Raw genomic sequence first — 24,724 nt, 5'->3', positions numbered from 1 at the left:
AGCCACCCAGGCGCCCCCAGTGTTCACTCTTTTTGCACCACACTCAGTGCTCCATGCAGTACATGCCCTCCCTATTACCCATCACCTGGTTCCTCAACCTCCCACCCCCCGCCCCTTCAAAGCCCTCTGGTTGTTTTTCAGAGTCCACAGTCTCTCATGGTTCATCTCCCGTTCTTTGAAATGAACAGAAAAGGGACTGCAGGTGAGAAGAGAATGGGGCAAGAGGCCAGGAAGTGAGACAGCACAAGGTGTTAGTGGGGGGTATGCAGAGTACAGAGTACGGGGGGTGAAGGGAGCAAGAATGAGTGGGGACAGGATAGTGAGGAAATGGGCATTACTGGAGAGAATTAATAATAGGGTGAGGAATGGAAGGTCAGGTAAAAAATATTAGGTCTACTTTTTAATACCAGACTGAGGAGTACAAACGTGATCGAAAAGACAAAGGACTGAAGTCAGAGCATTCAGACAAAAGACCAGCTGCAGTCTACTGCAGTGATCCCGAGTGCAAGAGTGCAAGAGGCAGAAGACAGGTCAGAGAGCCAGGGGTTAGCGAGTCCACATGGCACGTGACGAGCTCAGGAGAGGAGGTGGGTTTTGAGGAAGGCTTGACATGGCCTGCTTTATGTTCTGAAAACAGGGCTGCAGCTTCAGTCTGATGAAGAGGCTAAGGGTGGAGAGGAGAGAAACAGAAGGGCCATGTAGGATGGTTCGGTGATGAGGACTCAGACTTGAATGAAACCAGGGGGAAGGGTGGACAGAGAGGAACCCTGTAGGAGAACAATTGGAGGGTGGGGACAAGCAAGAAAGTACCAGGGAGCGCGATCAGGTTTGGAGTCGGGGACCTCAGGACAGTCGTAAAGCCCAGGTGAGGTCTTAGGACCAGGGATGTGGATTTGCAGGCTGGCGCAGAGGGCGAGTGAAACTTACAGGTGAACCAGTCTTTATAGGTGTAAGGAAAAAGGAGGGACACAATCCCCCTCCTCCGGGGGGAGCCCACAATCTGAGGGAAGGAGGGAGTAGAGAGGCCTAAAATGGGAGTGGACAGGGAGGCAGACAAAAAAATACAGATGGTGCATCACCCCAGAGAGAGAAAAGGGTTTTGAGAAGGTAGTTTTTCACCTCTTAGTTGAAGTTTTGGCATATGGTAGGTGATGACAGTAGACAGTGGAGAGTGGTAATTAAGGTCCTTTCCAAGGGACACTGGCCCCAGAGTCCATTAGAATGCACATTCTTTTGATTACATTAAAAAGTCTTGTTTTCACAGGAAAACTCCGCACCACTGAGATTTATCACAGATATTATTTTAGCCTCTTCATTACACAGGGCAGATTGATTAATCAAATTCATTGTCTCTCACCTGTTGTCTGCTTTAGGCTATTTCGTTACTCATTAGGACTTCTGCTTGATTCTAGGCGGGGTGTAGGGGCGGGCACAGGGCAGGGTGGGGATCAATGGAGAAGAGATAAAGTCATCTCTTTTTAGGTTAGTAATTATGAACAGAAACTTGGGAATGGTGATCAGGGATGGATAAAACTACCAATCAAGTTGGATTTGGGAGTTCGCTGCGGCCTCAGTCACAGAATAGGTAAGTCAAGATCTATTCTTGATCTTTGCGGGCTGGTTGCTGGGTTCTTGAACAGAGATGCCACTTATGCCCAGCTTCTATTATAGAAAAGGAACTTCTCAGGTTACCAGTGCCTGGAAACCCACAGAAAGAATGAGGTTAGGATCCTATTCTCCATTTCCTCTAGATTCCATGTTACATTATTTCACTGAATCTGTTTTCACCAAAAATAAGAAATTTCAATTTAGAAAAGAAAGCTAAAATTAAACTTGTTTCCAAGTCATTAGCAGACAAGTAAACAGGAATTAGGAGTGTATAGGAACTGAATGAGAGATCTTGATTTCAAAGAGCTTCAACATTTATTGAAATATATGTGGAGAAAAAGACATAGTTACCCATGTAAACTCAAATGTCATTTACTTTCATTTATTCGCAATCAAACCACTAGAAAGAAAGAAACCAATTTCCTTCTGCGGTAATAAGTATTACAAATGACAACCTTAACACACTCTTAGAATTCCAAACAGTTTTCAGAGTGAAAGAAAGTTACATTTATTGTAATTTTACTGTTAAGCGCATTTTTTCCCTCTCTCAAGTGCATTTTTTTCCTTGTTCTTTAAGAAGCAGTAAATCAAGTGTAACTCTGAGCTAATTAGATATTCAGCATTTCAGAACATCCCAATTCCTCATGTCCTGGATGAATAGGGAATAATTCATCGTAGAAAGTTTATAATTGACCCATCCACCTCTCTTCTGACTGCTTTCTGTACTTAAACACATACAGAAATATATTCTTGCAAGTAGTAAATATCTAGGTTTTTGACTGGGAAGGAGAAACGAAAAGAACCACCAATGCCATGGGTACACAAGCATCAGGCATTTACATTTTTTCTATTCTGGCATGTATCTGTGAGAAAAATAAAAATCCCAAAACCTTCATATTTGTGTGTGTGTGTTTTTTTTAAACACATAATGATTTATCACCCATTCCAATCGAACTGAAGACTACGCACTGGTAGTGTAAAAAAACTTGTGTTTTTTTTTTCTTTTTCTTTTTTTTTTAAGCCTGAATTCCTCCTTATATTCACAATAGTCTGGATATCTTTTTTTTTTTTTTTGGTCAGTACAAATGGACAGGTATTATTAGGCTTTTCCTTTGGATGACATTATAATGTTCACCTGGAGTTTGGATAAGATCATAGCTTTGAAGTATGTGGATTATATGTTAGGTATTAGAATTTTGGTCAAGTAAACAAAAACAGAAGCCCAAACCACTGTTTCCATCCGTATCCCCCCACACTGCATACAATGTCAGTGAACATCTCTAACTCCCACAGCCCCGTTCCCCAGCCTCTGTCCCCCTCTTTTGGCCAATATGGGAATAGCTCAGCGTGGTGGTTTCATCCAATCCCAGCTCCCACTCTAGATCTAAATTCCTCAAGGACATGTGCCTGTTGCCCACTTTGCCCTAAGTCCTCACAGAAGGTTCTGGAACACTCTGACTTATTTTAGTGTGCCCGAGGAGCAGTGAGAAATCACATTCAAGAACAGAGGTTCTATGACTTCATTTGAAAAGCAGAGCTTCCGAGTTTCCAGAGACAGGGAGCTCCCAGCATGGGGCCCAAGCTTGAGCACGCTCTTCTCCAGAAACTGATTCAGTAAACTGCAAATGTACACTCATGAAAAAAGCACTTGACCCAAGCCACCAGAAATTCTGCCTGTAAGTGGTAAAGCACTTATCCAGAGGGGAGTCTCAATAAAAATGCAAAAATACGGCTTTCATCCAAAAATAATTAAACGAATGCAAGAAACCGTAACATTTGTCTTTGGATTAAGTAAGATTCAATTCCCATAGGGCAGCAGTATAGCCAGAGTTCTTGAAAATATGAAAATTTATGCGAGAGACAATCCAACTCTTTCCTAAATAAAAATGAGATCCATGCACTCAAGTGCTCAGTTTTAAATACAAGAGTTTATGGTTATGGACGTCAGTTATTCCTAATGCGAAGCTTTCTTCCTTGGGTCTCCAATATGCACATTTGATTTTCACTTTTTATATAACTTCCATGGGAAGACAGGAGTCCTAGAGCCAAAAATGCAAGTAGAATAAATTTCTATTGGGTGTAGAGTGAGGGGCGCCTGGGTGGCTCAGTTGGTTAAGCATCTGCCTTCTGATCAGGTCATGATCCCAGGGTCCTGTGATCAGAGCCCTGTCTGGCTTCCATGCTCAGCGGGGAGCCTGCTTCTCTCTCTCTGCCCCTCCTGCTGCTCACGCATGCATGCACGCACTCTCAAATAAATAAAACCTTTTAAAAAATTGGGGGAGGGGGAGCGGGCTATGGACATTGGGGAGGGGAAGCGAACCATAAGAGACTATGGACTCTGAAAAACAACCTGAGGGTTTTGAAGGGTCAGGGGTGGGAGGTTGGGGCAACCTGAGGGTTTTGAAGGGTCGGGGTGGGAGGTTGGGGGAACAGGTGGTGGGTAATGGAGAGGGCACGTTTTGCATGGAGCACTGGGTGTTGTGCAAAAAGAATGAATACTGTTATGCTGAAAAAATAAATAAAATGAGAAAAAAAAAAAGATACAAATGCAACTTTAAAAAGGAAAAAAAAAAAAATTTTCTATTTGGTTAACCCAGGAAAGTCAATTCTTACAGTGTTGGTAGCACCACTGGTGTGTGCTCGGCCGACCCTGAGGGTCACACAGACTCTTTTTCAGGGGGTTGTGAAGTCAAAGCTATTACATTTAAAAAAAAAGAAAAAAGAAAAAAAAAAAAAGATTTCACAACCACACTAAGACACTAAATGCCCTTTTTGGGGTGTGGACATTTTCACCGATAGTGCAACAACAAGGGGGAACACACCTGTTAGCATCTTGCCACAGGTCAAGACGGTGGCACCAAAGTGCACCAGAAGTCACTGGACTTGTTGCCACCACACTCTTTCAGTGAAACAAGGAACAAAGAAGGCAAGCCAGCCTCACTTAAGGATGTCCTGGATGAAACACAGAAAATTACTGTCTTCCAACTCAACCGCTGAGTTCGTGTCTTTTTAACATTCTGGGTAATGAAATGGAAAATGGGCACAGCGCACTCCTGCTGCATACGGAAGTACAACGGATGGCTAGAGAAGAAAGGAACGCTCGAGTTGGGAATTGAAGAAGCCGCCTTTTCATAAACACCTTTTTTACTTGAGAATTGCTGATGGACAAACTGTTATTCTACTAGGCAGGCATTTTCTTGACAATGAGGCGAGCCTGTCATCTCAATGAAAACAACTTACAATAGACTTGTGGCCAGTGATAAAATTCAAGCATGCAGGTGAAAACTAGAATCTTGGGAGACTATTCTGGCCACCATGAGCTTGATAACTTCCTGATATTTTTTTTTCACAGATCTTATTTGAGAGGGAAAGCGCACGTGTGGGTGTGCATGCAAAAGTGAGCCAGGGGAGGGGCAGAAGGAGAGGAGAGAGAGAATCCTCAGACTCCACACTGAGCACAGAGCCCAATGTGGGGCTCGATCCCATGACCCCATGATCATGACCTGAGCCAAAATCAAGAGTTGCTCAACTGAGCGACCCAGGTGGCCCAATAGCTTCCCTGTATTTAAAGACTCTCCCAAGGAGCTCAGTGACAACCAATGATCTGTCTCAATCACTTTGCCTCTTGTAGGATTTCATATCATTGTAACCACACAGTACATATGGCCTTTTCTGACAGGCTTCTTTCACTGATTATCTTGAGCTCTTTTATAAATATTTTTAATTTGTTCTGTTTCATTTATAATCTGGTAAATTTCAATAATTTTTATTTATACTATGGTAACTTTTGGTATGTATAATTCACAGCAACGAAAGCTCTTTGGGCCCTTCGGCAATATTTAAGAGGATAAAGTGTTCCTGAGTCGACAAAGTTTGGGAGCTGCCTGTGTAGAATCTGCTACCCCTAATGTATCACCCTCCTTTCCTTTTCTCACAGATTTGTGTACCTGCTGAATTCAGAGGGAAACATTAAATCTAGCGTTTTCTTCCATTTGGCCAAATGAAAAACAGCACCCATTCACAACAAATAGTTCAGGGAAATAATTTTGCTTCGCTTGTTTGGCATGAACATATTAATGCTGTTAGGGCACCTCTGTGGTCTCAAGAGGCTCTCGCGTGGGCTCTCATATGGGTCCGTCTCACATTTAGGTCTTGGACCAGATTCCTCCCGCCGCTATCTCGGCCTTCTCTGAGTGCCAACTATATTGCGCTCGATAACACACACACTAACACAATTTCACCTCAAAGATAAAAGTTCAGTTCAGAGTTTGCTAGAATCGCATCAATTTAGTTAAGTATTTTTGCTTTCGAGAGTCATTTTGAGATGTTTTCCCCCAAATTTCCATTTGTTTAACAACAACAACAACAACAACAACAACAAACTGTCTACCTCTGACACAACTGCCTTTCTCTCCCTCACAGAGGAGAGGTGAGGAAGAACACCTTCCTTCTCTCCCACCCCGAGATGGTCAAAGCTCTCTTAGCTTTTAAGCCAATTACCTTCCCTTACCTTTGAGGAAAGGGTGAGCCATCAGTCACATCAGGCCAATTAATTGTGTTTTCTTTAAAGTTAACAGTAAGTTTTCTATTAGAATCTTTACACTTGGCACCTTCAAGTCCCTTTACTGAAAGAATTACTACTACACATCAATTGCAGAATATTCTGTCAAATGGAAACATTAATTTTACCTCATTTTAAAACATGATTATTTTATATTATGGTTTTACTTGTTCACTTAGCTTTATATCATAGCTGCAACTTCAAAGACGTTTTGTACAAAATTAATTTTTCTAAAATGAGATGCATTTCAACTACATTGGTGGGAGTTTGTTATTTGAGAGATTCCCATCATGAAGCCTTCTGCAGAGCGGTGTGCAGTGTGGATTCAGGCTGCCTCTGGGTCAGTCCAGCCCTGCCACTCACCAGCTGTGTGACCTGGCTAAGGAACTCACCCTCTCCAGGCCCCCATGTCCTCACCTGCACCTTGGATGACTGTAGGAACTAACTGAAATAGGAAATGGCAAAGTCCTCAAAATTGGGCACAGAGTAGGCATCTGGTGAATGTTGGCTAGAATGATTTTTATAAATTTTCATTTATGATATTTCAAATTTTGCTTGGTTTGCTTCCAAACTAAGTTCAGTTCTACTCTTGTTAAAGATACAGGTGTCAGTTTCCCCATTAATAATTGTCTGAAACAGTATAATGGTTCCCTTACAGGGTACTTCATCTAACCAGTCAAGCTTTCAATCAGTCCTACACTCCACCGATGAATTAATCTTCCTGAAGACGGTGCTGAAAAGGTCGCTCCCCTACTCAAATACCCTGTGTAGGTGACCTACAGAGCGAAGTCTAAGCTGAGGTACTGACACGGAATTCGGCCCTCTGCAGTATGCCTTGGACAAGTCTTTCCAGCTCTGCTGGGAACTCAACACACAGCCACAAGCGGGAGCTGTTCTCCTTGACACCCCTGCCACTGCTTCTCCGCAAGCTTCTTCCTCTCTGCCCACCTCCGCACGTTCAAATCCCCTCCCAGCACTCCGCAGAGAGAGGCTTCCCTGATATCTTTCTGGGGAGGTCTCGGATTTACCAATCAGAAATTTCAGTCAGCTTTCACAGTCCTTTATCAAGGCTTCCCAAACACTCCTTTTCACTATGTTATTTGCATTCAGGTTCTCATGGCTTCACCTCCTGCTCACCAGAGCTACCATAGTGCGGCAAGCATGGTGTCGTGACAAGAGGCAGCACTGATGAATCTGCGGATGAAGGTGCCAGGGACTGAGCTGCGAAGGCAAGAACCAAGAGCAGGGGCTCGGGCAGGGGAGCAAACAAACAATTGTATTTCACTGCAGGAAGGAAGCACTGTCGCCTGTCTTCCCCATTACTTACACCTGCTGATTGAAGTGGAAAGTTTGCGGTTTCTTTCTTCTGTTCTTTTGTTAAATAACTACATCTATCATATCCTGGGAGGGCTCGGCCTTCTTTTTTAAAATGGCTTTCCCAAATCTCTGAGAGCCCTGACAAAGGTTTCTACCAGTAGTTAATATCTGGTCCTAAAGCGAGCGTAAGGTCTTCCGGTTCATTCTGCTAGGTTTAAATCTCATGGGAATGTGATAGGAGAGCATTTTATAAACTCTTAAAGCTTCTTTTAAGTAATAAATGGACTAGAATAAGGTTACACTCAGTATACTGTATTCCAGCTAAGCCTGTATCGATCTTAGGTTCATAAGATAAAGAGATGAAAAAACATTTTATCTGATAAAGCACCAAATAAAAGTTACACTTAAAAAACAGTATCAAAACCATTATCTTTTGGGGGGGGGAACCTTTGAAACCATATATGAACAGAACTCACCAAATATTTGTCTTGTGTTTTCCTTCAGTAGAACTCTTTTGAGTTCCACTAAACTTCATCTCTAGACCCAAATCTCTAGATTATTAGTCTACACTTTTTTTCTAACATCTTCAAATCCAGTCTGTTATATTCTACTTATAGCACATCTCAGTTTGGAAGAGCCATGTTTCAAATAGCACAGGTGAGGACTGGCTATCATACCTGACAAGTCTAGACACATACTTGCTCTAAGGCTAATGGAATTATTTTGATGCATGAGAGTTAAATAGATGTAGGGCTAATAGGTCCTCCAATGTAATCCTCATGGGGTTAGGAATATCTTAAACACACACTACGTGGTTACCACCACAAAATTCCCTCCTAACGCCACCACAAATTTACACATCTAGAAAATCCTATCTGGGATGACCGACATTTGTGGTTCTTCAGACAGATGACACTCTCGTTCGCTCCACACATGGATGGCATTTAGGAGTCCTGAGTATAAGGAACTGATGCCGACTACTTTATTCTCTAGGATTCTACTTCCTCATTGAAAAGAGTTGGTGTGGGGGGTGGGGAGTGGAGAGAAGAGGCTGTAATTTAAACTGTTTATAATAAAATATTCTTCTGATTTTCATACTTCTCCATATGCCTTCGTCCAGCCTAGGGCATAATAAAGTCACGATCACCACGCCCACCCCTCAGAGGCCAGGTGGGTGAACGCGTGAGCAGGGAGACGGGGTACCCAGGGCCTCCTGAGGAGACACAGGTGCTGGGAGGGCTCTTCCATCATCCGAGGGCGGCGCCACGGCCATGCCAGAGGGCAGGCTCAATACCACTGGAGCTCCTGACGGTTCTGAAATCAGTCGGTGCTTTCCCGTTTTAGGCACTGTTCATTAATTCAAATTCTAAAAAATACTGTTTGGGCCAAAGAAACCAAACTCTGGATGTGACCTTCATGCCTCCAATCTGTTGATTTTGTCTACCCCTCTCTCTCCCTCCCCCAGCTTGGTGCTATTTTTAATTCTCAGTAATAATGAAAAACTAGAGAAAATACACAACATTTGGGATGAAGGGGTTAGGAACCTTAATAAATCTGTCTGACATAAGATAATTAACACCTGAATAGAAAAATGGGAAAGAACGGACAATTCAAAAGAAATAAAATTTTGCGTGTGTGTGTGTGTGTTTGAGCCTCACCAGCAATGAAAACAAAACGCTCTTTCCTCACAATTAAAAAAGGAGACAAGGGGAACAAATGTTCTTTCCTCACCAGATGGGCAAGGATTTCTTAAATATTCTATAATCCTCAGCTTCAGACAAACTGGGGCAGTAGGGATGTTCATACACTGCAACTTCCTCAAACCTTTCAGGAGGAAACATTTGTCCCGAAAATGATGAAATTCGTGCCCCAAAATGTACACACGAGTACGACCTTTGCAGCTGCGTGCTGAACGGTGACAAGGGAGGAATAACCTAAGCGCCCGTTAACAGGAGTCACGTCAGTCCTCACGTGTCTGCTCAATGGCTGATGAAAAACGAGGAGAGGCTGCCGAGGAAGGTTATCTCCCATGCACTGCTGGGGGAGAAGAAAACAGGCTGGAGCGCAGAATGGACAGTCCCAGCCTCCATCCACAGAGGCGGGCGTGGGCGTGTATGTGTTCACACATACATACACTGTGAAAAGGGATTATCTAACTCTAGGAGCAGAGGAATTAGGGATCATTTACATTTTCTGCTAGCTCTTTTTAAAAATAATAATCGCTTCTGTTATTACCAGGAAAGAAAGCCCCAATAACAATAGTTTCATTTGCAAAAACAAGAGTCGATAATAATCTTGCCCAAGAGCAAACCCTGGGGAATTAGTGATTCTTGTGCGCACAAATGCACAACAGTGGCGGCGTCCAGTGCCTCTTCTGTGGGGTAGTTCAAATATGTTGGAACTGACTCATGGAAAGCACCTGCCAGATTTATAAATGTGAAGCAGAACATTCCACAGCATGCCAAAGTGAAAAGTGGCTGTGCCTGACAGCCACTAAATCTGAAATGGCTTTTCGGGGCTATGTGTAAATATGCATTTTAGGCTTGATTAATCTACATTGAAAACTAATGCTAATTTTAGGTACAAGACTAGTACAACTAGCCAAGGAGAATAAAATAAAAATGCAATGCATGTGGTATGCCTGAAAAACTCCTGGCTCCTGAACTGGAAGTCCACAGGCTGGGGCTTCTTCAGATACAAGATCAGGCTCATCAGGGCCTACATGGGAATGAGTAGCCCGTGATGAGCGAGAACTCAGTCCAGCCAACGTGGCTCTTTTCTCCTGCGAGTCAGTTAGACAGCAAATGCTAATTTCCTGTCTGGCTCTCGAGTTCATCTTGAAACTCTGAATATCACCCTGACTCGGAAATGTTAGCTTGAAGACAACATTATCTTATGTAGAAATTGGTATTCACGGATGCAGGACAGCACAGAGAGGTTCCTGAAAGTACTTTCCGTGTAAAAGCCCCATTTCCTCAACCCGTTACAGGGCTCCATCCCCACTACCTGCCTGACGCAACTCTGACCAAGTCCCAGGCTGATTCTATACCAACAATTCCAGAGGACGTGTTCACTTGATTTAATAGTCAAGACTTAATTACTCTCTCCTTCTTGGAGTTCTCGTCTTCTGCAACTTTCGTGACAGTGTTTCCTCCACATTTTCTTCCTATTTTCCCATTCCCCCTCCTGCATCTCCTCTGACCTTGCCCAGGATAACATGCCTCAAACCAAAGGCTTCCTCACTAGATGACACATTCAGATGACTTTCAAACCTGTACCTTTAGCTCTGAACCTGGTGTGATTTCTCTCAAAGCTCTTGGCGACCTCCTGGACCTCTCTCCATGTAGCCATTTCACGTGCACCTCAAACTCAACACCCCTGGGGAAGGATATTCCAATGTTTATTCTATTCTTAGGAGCAAAGTGGTTCCTATAGCTGACTCGATATGCTACAGCGTGCCTTGGAAACAAACTCTTCTATAAATTCTATTATCCTCAGTTCACAGATGGCAGAACTGAGGAATAGAAACGTGAAGAACTTGGCAGGTCACATACTACGAAATAGATTTGAACCCAGCCGATCTGCAATGCTGCATTTCCTCTTAACACTCAGACTATCTGGTAACTTTCCAAATAACCATGCCATGTGCCGAAGACAGGCCCTTACAGATTCACTTCCAAACCTCCTCCATAATGCCATGGCAGGTGTGTTCTCCTACACTATCATGAAACAAAAAATAGAACAAGAACCTCTGCTTTAAGACAGCTGAGCTGAGAAGACTGGCCATGTTGCACAGGACCTGTGAAAACCAACACCTGTATCCCAGGATTGAAATTACAGTTCCCACCACCCACTCACTTGCTCATGCCAGAAGCCAGGGATCCTCCTCTGCTCAGCCATCTTCCCAAATCACGAACTTCCATATCCCCATGTCAGCAGTCACCAAGTCACAGACCTCTACCCCCAAATCATCTCCCCAATACACGAGGTGTTCGTGTCCCTTCGCTTCTCCAAGCAGAGCTAAACTCTAGCTTTTGGCTTGTAAGACTCTTCAGAGTCGGGCTTCGGCCACTCTGCCCCCAGCTCTCATCGCGCTCCTTCAACACGTGCCCTGCAGCCCGGACATGCCTGATGCTGCCCCATTCTCGGGGTATGACGTTCAGAGAACCAGCTCTGCCTGGAGTGTTCCTTCCATGCCTTTCTTCCCTGAGCTATTCCTACTCCCCTCAAAGCTCTGGTGAGAAGCCATCTGACACCCCATCCTAATATAGAGATCTTGCCTTTCTGTTCCCACCGAACGCAGCTCAGAACACATCCTCAAGGCAGAGACTGTACCCTGCTACAATGATTTACTGCTGAGTGCAGACCTTGTTTGGTTTGGACCTTCACGGTAAACAGATGACACCCAATGGGCATTCCGTATATACTGGTATAATCAACAACAACAACAACAACAAGAGTAAAATACGTGAGTGGATGAGACGCTGCTCCTCCATCATTTCCTCCTTTGGCGGCTCACTGCTTTCAGCTGAAAAGGAGGCCTTGTTTGCTTTTTATCCTACACATCAGTGATGACTCTAGGAGTCACTGGGACTTGTTTGAAGTCTGGGTGCAAAGAGCAGACAGAGCTAACTGAAGCAAAGTCGCCAGCTCCCCCTCCTGGGGCTTGTTCTTTCTGAAGCCTCACAGCCCAAACCAGCAACCAGGACTCTTCTTCCTCATGGGGACTCTTGGGGAGCACCATTCCAGTGGCGACAAGGCCACGGATGTGTTGTGTCTAGCTGAGGGCTCATAAACATGCCATTTAGGATAAACTGGGGAGGGAGGAGTTCTTCACAGAACACAGAGAAAAACAGCTACACAGACTTAGTCAGGTACTCCTCTGAAGCGTGTTTCCTTTCTCACGGAGTCTGTGGCAGCTCCTCTGGGCCTCCCAGTGGCCGGCACCCAGCTGAGAGCAGAAGCCCTGGGAGGCTCGGCCCTCCACCACCTTTCCCTCTGCTCCCCTTGCCTCCCACTCTCAGTGCTTCATCCAAAGCTCAGAGCTCCTCCAAAGGAAGAGGTCAGGTCAGATCAGAAGGAGAATTTTTCATGTCGGAGAAGAGGTGGTAGGGCAGCTACACCACCAATAAGTACTTATTCTTCTTTTCTGGCGTTCAGTGACTGGCCTGCACTTGGCCTTGGCCCACCTGCTGCCTCTGTGGGATCCTGGCAGGGCAGCCAGCGGGTAACCGAAAAGGCCCATGCACCCGTCCTCCCTGACAGGCACCAGCGAAGGAAAGTCTTCGAGAACAAGCGGCAGCCAGCAAGAGGCGGGGTGCTACAAGGACTCAGACACTGGGGTAACCCCTCTTTGTCCTTCAGATCTCAATGCAAACTCGCTCTCTCAAGGGAAAGCGTAAATTTACAGCAGCGTAAATCTATTTGGTTCTCTCCTATCGCATTACTCCCTTCAGAGCATTTATCACATTTGCAAATTACATTTTGTTTCTTAATATTTACACCTCCCCTCCTGGACCGGATCGTTTCCCGAGGAAGGGGACCCTGTTTATTTCCCAGGTGACCATGGGAATCCTCAGTGCCCAGCTCTATCCTTGCACACTTTTGTTCTCATATTTTTTGGAATGGATGAATGAATCTTTCCAAATTTATCTAGTTTGCTCACCTTACACGCGAATTTATATTTTAACTGCCTAAATCTGTTTAGCAGGGCTGCCTAAAAAGGTGTCCTCTGAAATAGGCAAATTTCACAGGCTGTGTGTGTGTGTGTGTGTACACGCACGCCCACTGCAAAAATGAGGATAGGGTGCTAGGAATAACGGATACAACTAACTCACTTTAAAACTTATTAAAATGCCACAATGAAAGTGGGTATTGGTAATACTCACATTGGCCACTAATTTTTGTCCTATGTTCCTGATTAACATAATTCAGGAAAAATACTTGTAATTGTGTAACACTAAATTTTCTCATTCGTTATCTTATTATATTCTTATAATAAGTCCTGTGAATTAGTAAAGGTGGATTGGACCAGCTCTGCTGCCTTGCCCAATGTCACATAGTCTGAGATCCTGCAAGATTAGAGCACTTGAGGGGCGCCTGGGTGGCTCAGTGGATTAGGCCGCTGCCTTCGGCTCAGGTCATGATCTCAGGGTCCTGGGATCGAGCCTCCTCTCTCTCTCTGCCTGGCTCTCTGCCTACTTGTGATCTCTCTCTCTGTCAAATAAATAAATGAAATCTTTAAAAACAACAACAAAAAAACATTAGAGCACTTGATCTTCTGACGGCTAGCTAAGAGTGCTCAGCCTTGCACATAACAGCACATTTATTCAGTTAAATGGATATTTTGCTTGTGCTCAAATTTTAAATGACTTCTGCTTGTAGGCCTTTTGTACACCATGTGCTGAAAACAGCATCTAACATATAAAGAGTAAGGTTGCTAGATACAAGACGAACATTAAAACGTCACTGGTATCTTCCTATACTAGCAACAGCTAGAAAAGATTTATAAGACCTGTTTTGGGTTAAAAAATTATACAACTTTACCGGGAGACATTTAAAAATACCATATATAAATGAAGAGGGATATTTTATGCTTGTGGGGAAGAATACTTTACATCATAAAGATGTAATTTTCGCCATAGTGAGCTGCAAACCACATGCAGCTCTGATGAAGATACCACAGGGTCATCTTAGAACCCAACAACCTGATTCTGAAGTTTATATGGAACAGAAAGCTTTAGCCCAGAATTGACAAGACACTCCTGAAGAAAAAAAACACAGGTGGGGATAGCAAGATACCAAGACTCATTTTAAAGGTATAGTAATTTAGATAGTCTGGCATTAGAGCAGGGACAGACACACGGACTGATGGAAATTAAAGTGCTCAGAAATCCCCCCACACGTATAAGAAACTGGATATCTGACATGTAGATTAGAGACAAGAGGATGCAGATTAAACGAGGCTGGACCACTGGCTACTTTTCGAGGAAACAAAAGTAAAAAACGGTGCTGCTTTTCACCACACAGAAAAACCAATTTCTTATGGATTAAGAATTGATCTGTGAAAGGCAACATTCAAATACCTGGATCAACAGTATCCCTAACACCCTGGGGTATGGAAAGAGCATAAGCCATAAAGGAAAGCATGAAACTGAACTACATAAGCTTCCATTAATAACTACACTCGATATCTCGATATACCAACAACTATATTGACCTATACTGAGAATAAAGGATAAACTATGTGGAGATATTCACAACACATAAAAATTAACAAAGGACTAGTATGCAGAATCTATGAAGATCAGTAAGAACAAGAAAGTCAAATGTCATTTCTTATCAATCAGTTCAGCAGCTGCAATGGTGGGAGCCATGACCTCCTGTGATGGAAAAGTATCTTCCACTTGGCCCAACCCCAAGCTGGAAGATGTGCAGTCACCTGTGGCAGCCCTGCCTGTGGGCTATCAACCAGTCAGTGTACAGAACATTTTAAAAACAAACAAAAAAAAATCTTGGTATACATGCTATGCAATAAAACTTATTTTTTAAATACATATATAATTCTGAACATTTCTCATTTCACTAGGAATTCTTTAACATAACTTTTAATGGCTATGTTTTAGTCATCACACAGAAGCAGCATTAAGGCATAAGCAATCCTTACTGTGGGCCATTTAGATTTTTATGCACACTAACAAAAAATTTGAAACGATGTGAGAAATACTCTTGTAAGCCTTTCTACACATCTCTGATAACACAGGTTTTAAATGGTAGGCACGCTTAATGTGGGCTTTGCTAAACTGTCCTCCAGGAAGTATTACTAGTTTATAAAGCAGAAGAGTATCATTTTCTCTCTCACAACTTCCCCAACACAAGCTAAAAACATGAACTTTGCCAGGTTTAAAAGTGAAAACTTATACACTGAATTTTTAATTTGTATTGATTTAAACCATAATGAGGCTGAACATTTTTTACTTACTGTTCACTTAGCTTCTCTCTGGGTTACTGGATTAATCCTTTGCCCGTTTCTCTACTTGAGTGCTTAAATTTTTTTTTTTTTAAAGATTTTATTTATTTATTTGAAAGACAGAAATCACAAGCAGGCAGAGAGGCAGGCAGAGAGAGAGAGAGGAGGAAGCAGGCTCCCTGCTGAGCAGAGAGCCCGATGCGGGGCTCGATCCCAGGACCCTGGGATCATGACCTGAGCCGAAGGCAGAGGCTTTAACCCACTGAGCCACCCAGGCGCCCCGAGTGCTTAAATTTTTTGATGAGACAGAAGAGTTAGTGATAGAGTCATGATATTGACTCCTTCTCTGCCAGGTATCTTGAACTTTGTCATTTTATCCTTTAAGTTTTACATTTTTATGTAGCCAAAGCAATCTTTTCCTTTATGGTTTATTCTCTGATATACAATTCTTTGTGTATATTTAAGGGAATTAACTCATCTCCTTTTTGTGCCCCCTACAGCAAAAAAGCCTCATTTGAATGAAGGCGGTAGCACCCTCCTCAAAGGGTCACTGCAAACATTAATAAAGAGAACTTACACTGATGTATTTGGTAGGCAGTAAAACAACACAGAAATGTCAATTACTAGCAGTTTTCAAAACATGGCGGTTAATAACATCACATGCCCATCGGTCAACAGAGTTTATAATTTTATGCAGGGAACGTAAGCACGGGAACTTGGGCTAAAGAAGTCTGAAGACTCATATGGACCACAGGAGACAGACACCGTGATGGAGAAGTATATTTCCCATCCCCAGGCAGGGTGAGGTGCACGAACAGCCAGGATAGAGGCCCCGGGCGATACAGCCTCTCTTACCTTAATTACTCTTCCCCTTCCTCCAACTCCGTTTCCTTGTGCACCACCACTCTCGTGACTGACATGTCCGGGTGCTGTTCTCGCGCTTCCCGGATGGCCTGGGCCAGCGCCTGCCAGGGTCAGAAGAGAGTGCCGTGAGCAGGGAGACCTTGTAGGGGGAGGGGAGACAGGCTGCTTCGCGGAACGGTGGCACACACGGACGCCACTCAACTGGGACTTCATCTCCAGCAAACATGGTTTTATTGCTTTGAGGAAGCAGGGACGTGAAATGGGCTCATATTCATTTTAGAGAAGCTTCTCATTTCCCCCAGTGCCCATTTTCCAGTCTTTGCAAATAACAATGCATGTAAGGGAAACGTGCAGACTCTGAACCCCAGCCTTGTACTTGGGTGAGACTTGGAGGAACGTCTAGGGCCCAGAACGATAAAAACAGCAGCAGCAATGGGGACACACAGTCAGCGAAGTGAAGCAAGAGAGACCGCTCTTTAGCAAGTGTAGGTCTCTGTTTTACAGTCACAAACCACCGAAGGTGCAGAGGTCAACAGGTCATGCTCAAGGCCATCTTGCTGCTAGGCTGTGGGGCAGGAGCAGGACGCGCCCCCCCCACCATGCCTCATGGGCTCTTCCTGGACCAGACAGTCAGGAAGGAAAGTTTCTTTGTATTTTATCAGAAAGTAAACTACGTATGAGTGATGTGACAAAGTGGAAAAATTCTATTTTTTCTGAGGCAAAAGATATTTCAAGATTCTTGGGGAGAAAGTGAAACACCACAGAACACTCAAAATCTAGGAACGAAGTCTAAAACAAAAAGAAAGTCTTCGAGGAAAGACAGCACCAGATCTCATATAGAAACTACACATTTGAGAGCAGCAGTGTAATTTTTCCTGTTTCTGTGGAATCATCTGCCTAAGGGGACGACCACGTTTCTTACTGGCGGTATGCTTCCTGCCAGCTGAAAGGTTATGGAACAAAACCTGGAGCCTGAGTCCACACACACACAAAAGTACAGCTATAGAAGAAGAAATTGGTTTTATACCCAAAATTTTTACAGAGAAGCTTGGAAGTCACTTGAGGGTGCTTAAATTTCCACTAGGGAATGAACTCTGGTGACCCTCTGGTGTCAGGACAAGAGTGAGCTCAAACAGGGGACTCTCCCAGAAGAGCAGCACAACTGTCTGTTGCGTGGCAGAAGCAGGCAGGCTGGAGGGTGGGAGTGGGGTGGGGGGAAGGGAGGAGGTTGGGAGGTGTCTGCAGGTATCTGTGGTGGGGACGGGAGACAGAGCACAGCCGAGTCACTCTGGATTTGCATGTTCAGAGGGACGTGAGCAATCGGAACCATCAAAACGGACTACTCCACATCGGTTTCTGGAATCCAGTTTGGGAAAGCGTCAGCTCTGATAGGAGCCAAATGTAGCTACAGACAGCTTGTCAGATACTTTTTAACTCACGTTCATTACAAGGACCTGCCTACATTAAACCAGTACAATGTCAAAGGGGAAATACAAATGATGCCCAAGGGAAGGGAACATATGTGAAACAGGCTTTAATTAGCAGAAAAGTAGGGAAAACAAAAAACAGTTTAATTGTCCTCAAACACATTTGAAATCCGTGTACCATTAATTCTGATCATTCTGTAATATCAGTACATGAAATTAAATACTGTGAAATGTTAATTTATGATGGCAACAGTAAAGACTGTGAGAAAATTATCACATGCTCCTGCCAAATTGAGAAGTTATTTTACTGGGAAGAGACAGACACTCTGGGGAGTTAGCGCAGTGTCACACATCCCTGGTGCAGAGCAGAGTGTCAGGACACACACAGGGTGACCTCCTACAAAGCCAGCGTCTCAAATAGCTCGATTCCCTTTTTCCTATCTTGCTCAGAGGAAGGGTTTCTTTCCACTATTAAAATTCTTCTAATATGCGGCAAGGAACTGAAAAGGGGGTCAATGATATTCAAGTCACTATGTGATCGGCTTCTATTTTTGGCAGGGAAGTGATTTCCCTCTAATTTAAATACTTCCATGGTCTCATTACAGGCTGTAAGGAGACAGGGAGTTCACGAGCTCCTGGTACAAGCACACCAGAAGCCACAAGTAAACGGACTCAAAAAAGTTGATGCATCTTATAATTAAACCTGAAAAAGTTATGAAAAGTCAAATATCTCTCTGTCATGTGAGTATCTGCCCTCGGTCTGAAAATGTGCTAAAGCACCACATCACACGAACAAAGTCGTGTCCCTGCAGTCACAGGTAGGGCTGCGGGTTTTCCCCTAATCTAAGAATCAGGAGCATGTGTTATTTTGGTACTTAGATTTCAAACTGTGTTTTCTTTATTTGCTATTCAGAGGCAGTAAGGCCAAAAGACGAGAGAATGCACATAACACCCGAGAGTAATACTTGAAAGGAAAACATGGCACCAGAAAGCCAGAGAGTGCACAGGTTCAGTGGAAAGACAAGGTGAGAGAAACAGAGGCTAGGAGAAGACCGTGATTTTTCACTTTCCATCATGCCGAAGAATGTGGGCTCCCACCTCTCACACCGTACGAATTCAATAAATGCTGGCTGACCTAGAGTCCCAGAGGGAAAAAGAACAGAGTTTGCCTGACTTAGGTCGGAGGAGCTCAAAACTGTCCCAGCGGAGAAGAAATCCTCTATCTGGGGAACAGGACACTTGGTTTCCATGGGGTCATTCATTTTCCCATGGCAAACAGACATAGGTCCTAGTCAACTACTAGGAATCTCTACTATAAAGTCCAAATTCAGAGCCAGAGCAACACTTTAACCTCCGATAGCTCTCAAGGAATGAAAAGAATACATCAGGAAAGACGGAAGGAAAATCATGTTTACAGGGGTTTACAGAATGTAGTTTTCCTTACAGGCAGAGAAGAAAATCTATTTCTCTCTGGTCACAAAGACTGAGTTGTTGTTTTTGTTTTTTTTTTTAATGAGTAGTTCTGTTCTCTAAAATTCTCTTTCCTGAGTTCAGTGTTGTGTTTAAAGCTGGGTAACTCTCATCTGTTCTGACTTCCCAGCTGAGATGGTCAATTGAACATTTCCTTTCCTTCAAGTTGTTATAAAAGAAAATAGCTTGGTTTCCTTTAAAGTAGAGTTCAAATCACTCAAAAAAATGACAAAACAAAAAATTCACATCACTTGGGATTGCAGCCTAAAAGGAAAGCTACCTCAGGGCGCCTGGGTGGCTCAGGCGGTTAAGCATCTGCCTTAGGCTCAGGTCCTGACCCAAGGTCCTGGGAGCAAGCCGGGCATCTGAGCCCCTTGCTTGGTGGTGAGCCTGCTTCTCCCTCTCCCTCTGCCTCCCCCCCCCCCCCCCCCCCCCGTTTGTGAGCACACGCTCCCTCCCTCTCAAATAAATAAAAAAATCTTTAAAATTTAAATGAAATGAAAGCTACCCTCAAAGTTACCACAGTTCCACTAATCACCTGTTTGTTAAAGTCACGTATTCTGCTCGTTAACATTAGAATGGAAGTACAATTCTTTTAAATGTATTTCTGAATCCATGTAAATTCTCTACTTTGTAAGATACCTCAGATTTCCTTCTCCCACTCCTCAATAATAGTAATAATTAGGGGAAAACACCGAAGGGTAAAGAGCCCAATTTCTCTAATGTTGCAAAAAAAAAAAAAACTTTATAAGTTCTTGCAAAAAAAAAAAAAAATACTTTATAAGTTCCTAAAAGTAGGTGTAAGTCAAACTGGAAGTCAATGTCATTAAACTGCTATTCATTTTCTTTTTTTTAAATCCACAACTTGCCTTTAAGTGAGGCCCACGTGAATAACTAAAGGTCACCAGGAATCCTCTCAATTATTTGGATTCAAAAGTGCACCTGGAGTCAGTGGGACATGAACAGCAATCCACATTTAATGCCCGTTTGGTGTTAGGAAGGCTGAAAGGCTGTGTCTAGGTCAGGAAGTATCTTTACACCATGCTTAGGAGGTGGATTCTTCCAGGAAGCCCTGGGAGAAGGGATCTGACCCTGGGATATGACACGACGACACATGCTCCACTTGGAGACACGGTCACTTTCAGAAGCAGAAATTCAGGTCTTTACCTGGTCATGATCGATGTCTGCATCTCCCGTGATCACGATGCGTTTCTCAATTCTTGTTTCAGATATTCCACCTTTCACAGTCTAAAGGTTATAAAGAAAACGAAAGGACAGAGACAGCAATCATTGAAGTACGTATATACCTAATGAGAGCAAAGAAAAGGGAGCACATCTTGACCTTCTGATTAAGGCAATGCGCACTGAGTGGAGAAGATGAACATTCCAGAAACTGTTTAAGCTTAGCAGAGATTCCTATTGTTAAAGTTGCAGCATCCGTAAGTCTTCCTCAACTGAAAGCAACTTTAAAACTAATTCATCGAGATTCAAGGGAAATTAAGATAAGACAGATGCCACTTAATCCAAATGGTTCCTTTGAGACATTCCATTACAATTTACCGGAGTTTCTTTACTCCCACTTGGCTAATTTGTTAAAAGAGGAAAGAAGAAATAATTCTTTGGTTTATGTAGAGTTACAAGGAATTCTAACACTTTAGGTCCCTGGTTTAAGTGTGGGAATTGCTTGATGTCATAGTTTTGACTGTTTGATTCTCATAAAAATCCCCTGGTAATTTTGCTCATTTGGTTGAGTGCAGTAAGATAAAAGAAGACTTGGATTTGCTTTAAGATATAGAAGATACATGAGGGTGATATAAAGATTTTTGTTCACTGATAGCTTCTGTATGTTACTCTGCTGCCAACAAGGACCACGTGAGCAGCCCTGGGACATGACAGAGGCCGAAGGGATCATACGGCTGTGACGTTGAACTATGAGCAAATACCACACAGTCCTAAGAAAGCACAGCTCTGATAAATTATACAAAGTCCCAGCTGATAGCACTTTACTACAAGAAACCAGGTTTATTGCAAGCCTAACTGGATAGCCTTCAAAATGAGCATGATACCATTTTGCATTTATGTGGCATTTTTTTTTAAAGATTTTATTTATTTATTTGACAGAGAGAGAGATCACAAGTAGGCAGAGAGGCAGGCAGAGAGAGAGGAGGAAGCAGGCTCCCTGCAGAGCAGAGAGCCCGATGTGGGGCTCAATCCCAGGACCCTGAGATCATGACCTGAGCCGAAGGCAGCGGCTTAATCCACTGAGCCACCCAGGTGCCCCGGTGGCATTTTTTTTTAACTCACAAAGTTTCTGGCTAAAATACAGCGTGAGGAGGGTATAAAGGATACATTTAAAACCATCAGGCACCCACGAGATGGGAGAGGTAGAAGTAAATCTGAGGACGGCAGCAGGTGTCAGAATCACCTGGAGGGCTCCCACAACCACTCCCAGGGTATCAGGAGACCTGGGGTGGGGCCAGGACTCACTTCTAACAAGTCCCAGGGAAGACTGCTACTGCTAGTCTGGAGACCATACTTTAAGAATCACTGGTCATCTGGTGTTAAAACTTTGGAGAATGAGAGAATGATCTGAAAAATGCCCCCTATCCGATATATGAGCATCTTAAATCAATGAAGGGAAAATTCTATTATTTGAACAACTGCTTGGAAATTTTGAATGATGGTCTTCATTCACTTGTTTCAGTTGGGAGGGTTCATTTGTACTTAACAAACTTGTGCTGCTACTTCTATGATTCTCTCTCTCTCTCTCTCTCCTCTAGCTGGCTGACATACAGTTATTCATGACCTATTTTTATACCCTCGTACTTTATAAAAATACATTTGTCAATGGAGTCCAATTTCTTGGATACTTTAAGTCCGGCCACTTCTATTCACTGGCACAGTCTATTACTTTGAAGCTTGTGTAGGAACAAAGAAACGATTCAGAAAGGATCCTGTTTGCAAGGTCCCACCCTCGACTGCTTTACCTTGGTGATATGTGTTGTTGTCGTTGTTGACACGGACTCAGATGTGATGGTTTGTGCCGTCAGTAATGTCCCCGAGTCACCACCGGCCCCGCCGTCAATCTTTGGATAGTTGGAGGAAAAATACAAAGTAATGCTTAATTTCCATTATGTTGTCAGAGATGACCCCTCCCCATCGAATATGCATCTTGTGAAATCTTCGAGGTCAGCAGAAGAGGTTATCTGCCTATCCTTTGCATGTTTGTAGCGGTGATTTACTGAGCAGGAGGCTGGCTAGCCTTTAAACAGAGTAAAGGCAAAAGCTCAATGCATGCGGAGAAGCAAATACCCTAGGAGGGAGTAAAAAAAAAAAGGAAGAATCAAGTAGAAGACGAGACTGAGAGCTACAGGGTCATGAGACAATTTGACCGAAGGCCTTTTGTAGAAGCTAGAAAAAGAAACTAGAGAACCAGACACAGAAGTTTCTACAACGACCAGAAAGGCTGAGTTCATTGTTTTTTAAGCACAGGTTGTTAAAAACAGATAAACGTTTTCTCATTTACGAAGGCATAGAACCTGACTAGGATAGACTAAACCTGTGTGCTTTGGTAATTTGCTTATCTCTAGTAGATTTTTTAAAAAATAACATTGTTCCTGTAATAGTTTGTCATGAGCATATACGGGTACATAGATTTTAATACGCATGCATGCATGTGATCTGTCTCTACACGTATCATCTATAAACCCCATGCATATATCAAAAGAAGTTTTGACTTATTTGACACTAAAAAAGGTAGAAAGTTCTAGAGTTGACCAGGGGAAATATGAAACAGATTAATAGCCTAAGAGTATATGTGAATATCACCAAACATACTTGTCTCCCATTTCCCATCATTAACACAAGGAAATAACCAGAAAGCCCGGAGCCTTGTGGACTAAGTTATGGGGAAATTTCTCTAAATTTGAGTCACGCACCTGTATTTTACTGGGGGACTTAATGTACTATAGACACATGAGCACATGCTCTCCCACCACACCCATTCATCAAAAAGCTGTTTAGGTGGATCTCGGCACATACGTGGATAGCATGTCTAAAATAATTTTGAGAAGTATTTAAACATACCCACATTAAACCTCTTAAAAAGATTTTGAGAAAGGTCAATAATTTGCCACTCTCCACCACGGTACAATTCTACTATAGAATACTAAATTTCTCAGTCGAGAAAATAGTTGTATAAATTTCTAAACAGTTTCACTTTGAAATAATGAATGCTTTCCCCTTTTCATTACCCTTAAGGTTAGATATCTTAGTACTTATTTCAAATCTTTACAGAATCAATGTCTGAATAATGTCTAAATCAATGTCTAAAATTAAACACACAAATCTGATAATTATTTTGACACACAGTATCATATTTACATAAGATCAACAACGTCTTCAGAAAATAATCCCACATGAAGGAGAAGCAGAGATATGTGTGTGTGTGTGTGTGTGTGTGTGTACACCTGGCAAGTAAGAGTGAGTTGACTGGATCTATCTGCACGGAGTTGGGGGTGGGGGGAGCCTAAATCTTATTAATCTGCAAATTACATCAGATCCAATAAACTTCGTAAGATGATCTGATTCCCAGGTGTGTATCAACATACCCGGAACGACTTATAACATGGACAAGATTGCTACTACCTGTCCTAAATGATCCTGTGTAGGGATCCTGTATAAATAACCCTGTAGAATTGCTGGGCCACCAACTTGACTGCAGCTCTCTGTTGTAATCTAAGAAGCAATATAGCAGGTTCAAGTGCAATGAGGACACCAAGATACGGAAAGCTACATCAAAGTCAGAAACATGTAAACTCGAAGACAAATAAAAACAGACACAAAGTAAAAAAAGAACTCAAGTAGTCCAAATCTAGAGTTTTTGTACCTGTGGAGACTCATATGTGATGGTTTTGGTCTCAGTTTGGACAATAGGGACTTCCTTGGTGGAGATTTCTGTCCTTTGTGAGGCATCAGAAATTGTTACCATCTCTGTTTTTACCACTGGTGGCTGAGGTGGAAAGGAAGGGAAAAATAAATTCTAGAGATCATGAAGTAAAAGTGTTTAATGGAGCCTTCAAAAATAATTGTAAAAAATATATCCAAACACACACTCATGCACAAGAGTAAAGATAAATAAAAGACACAAAAGAAAAACACTCTCCTTCGAATATAGTGTGTGTGTGTGTGTGTGTGTGTGTGTGTGTGTGTGTGTATGAAGACAAAGCTAACATAATGGTCCCCTAAATTATGGTACATTTCAAATTACCATGTTCCCAATTACATGTCAAATGTGGGGCTCACACTGACATAAAAGCTTTAGCTTTGGGGCAAGTTATAACAAAATGGAAAAGAAAACAAAATGGAATGAACTATGTGAAGTGACCGGTCTCAATTTTCGCTGCAGTTTGGTTTGCCACGTGGTTCGTGTGAAGGCTCATTGTCTTCAATTGGTACATCAGCTAGGAAGACGAAGCTTTCCCCCCAAAAGACTCTTCTACACTACCG

The 24,724-nt window shown here is 42.9% G+C and overlaps 1 protein-coding gene across 19 annotated transcripts in view; it reads right to left on the bottom strand.

The window, feature by feature from the left end:
- Window positions 1-24,724, bottom strand: part of EPB41L2 (erythrocyte membrane protein band 4.1 like 2) — a 218,962-nt gene that overhangs the window by 1,859 nt on the left and 192,379 nt on the right. For 18 of the 19 annotated variants that reach the window (XM_046004670.1, XM_046004675.1, XM_046004682.1 and 15 more), the window contains 4 exons: window positions 24,105-24,227; window positions 22,204-22,302; window positions 20,384-20,464; window positions 16,311-16,420 (listed from right to left, as the gene is read on the bottom strand). In XM_046004670.1, the coding sequence (XP_045860626.1) occupies window positions 16,316-16,420; window positions 20,384-20,464; window positions 22,204-22,302; window positions 24,105-24,227 (408 nt within the window). In that variant the 3' untranslated portion in view covers window positions 16,311-16,315. The remainder of the gene's footprint in view (window positions 1-16,310; window positions 16,421-20,383; window positions 20,465-22,203; window positions 22,303-24,104; window positions 24,228-24,724) is intronic. The other variant, XM_046004681.1, reaches the window with a different exon arrangement.

This window comes from Meles meles, chromosome 5 (genome assembly GCF_922984935.1).
Source record: "Meles meles chromosome 5, mMelMel3.1 paternal haplotype, whole genome shotgun sequence".
In the NCBI taxonomy this organism is placed as follows: domain Eukaryota; kingdom Metazoa; phylum Chordata; class Mammalia; order Carnivora; family Mustelidae; genus Meles; species Meles meles.
The sequence above is the reverse complement of the archived record's forward strand: the minus strand, read 5'-3'. Positions and strand labels throughout refer to the sequence as shown.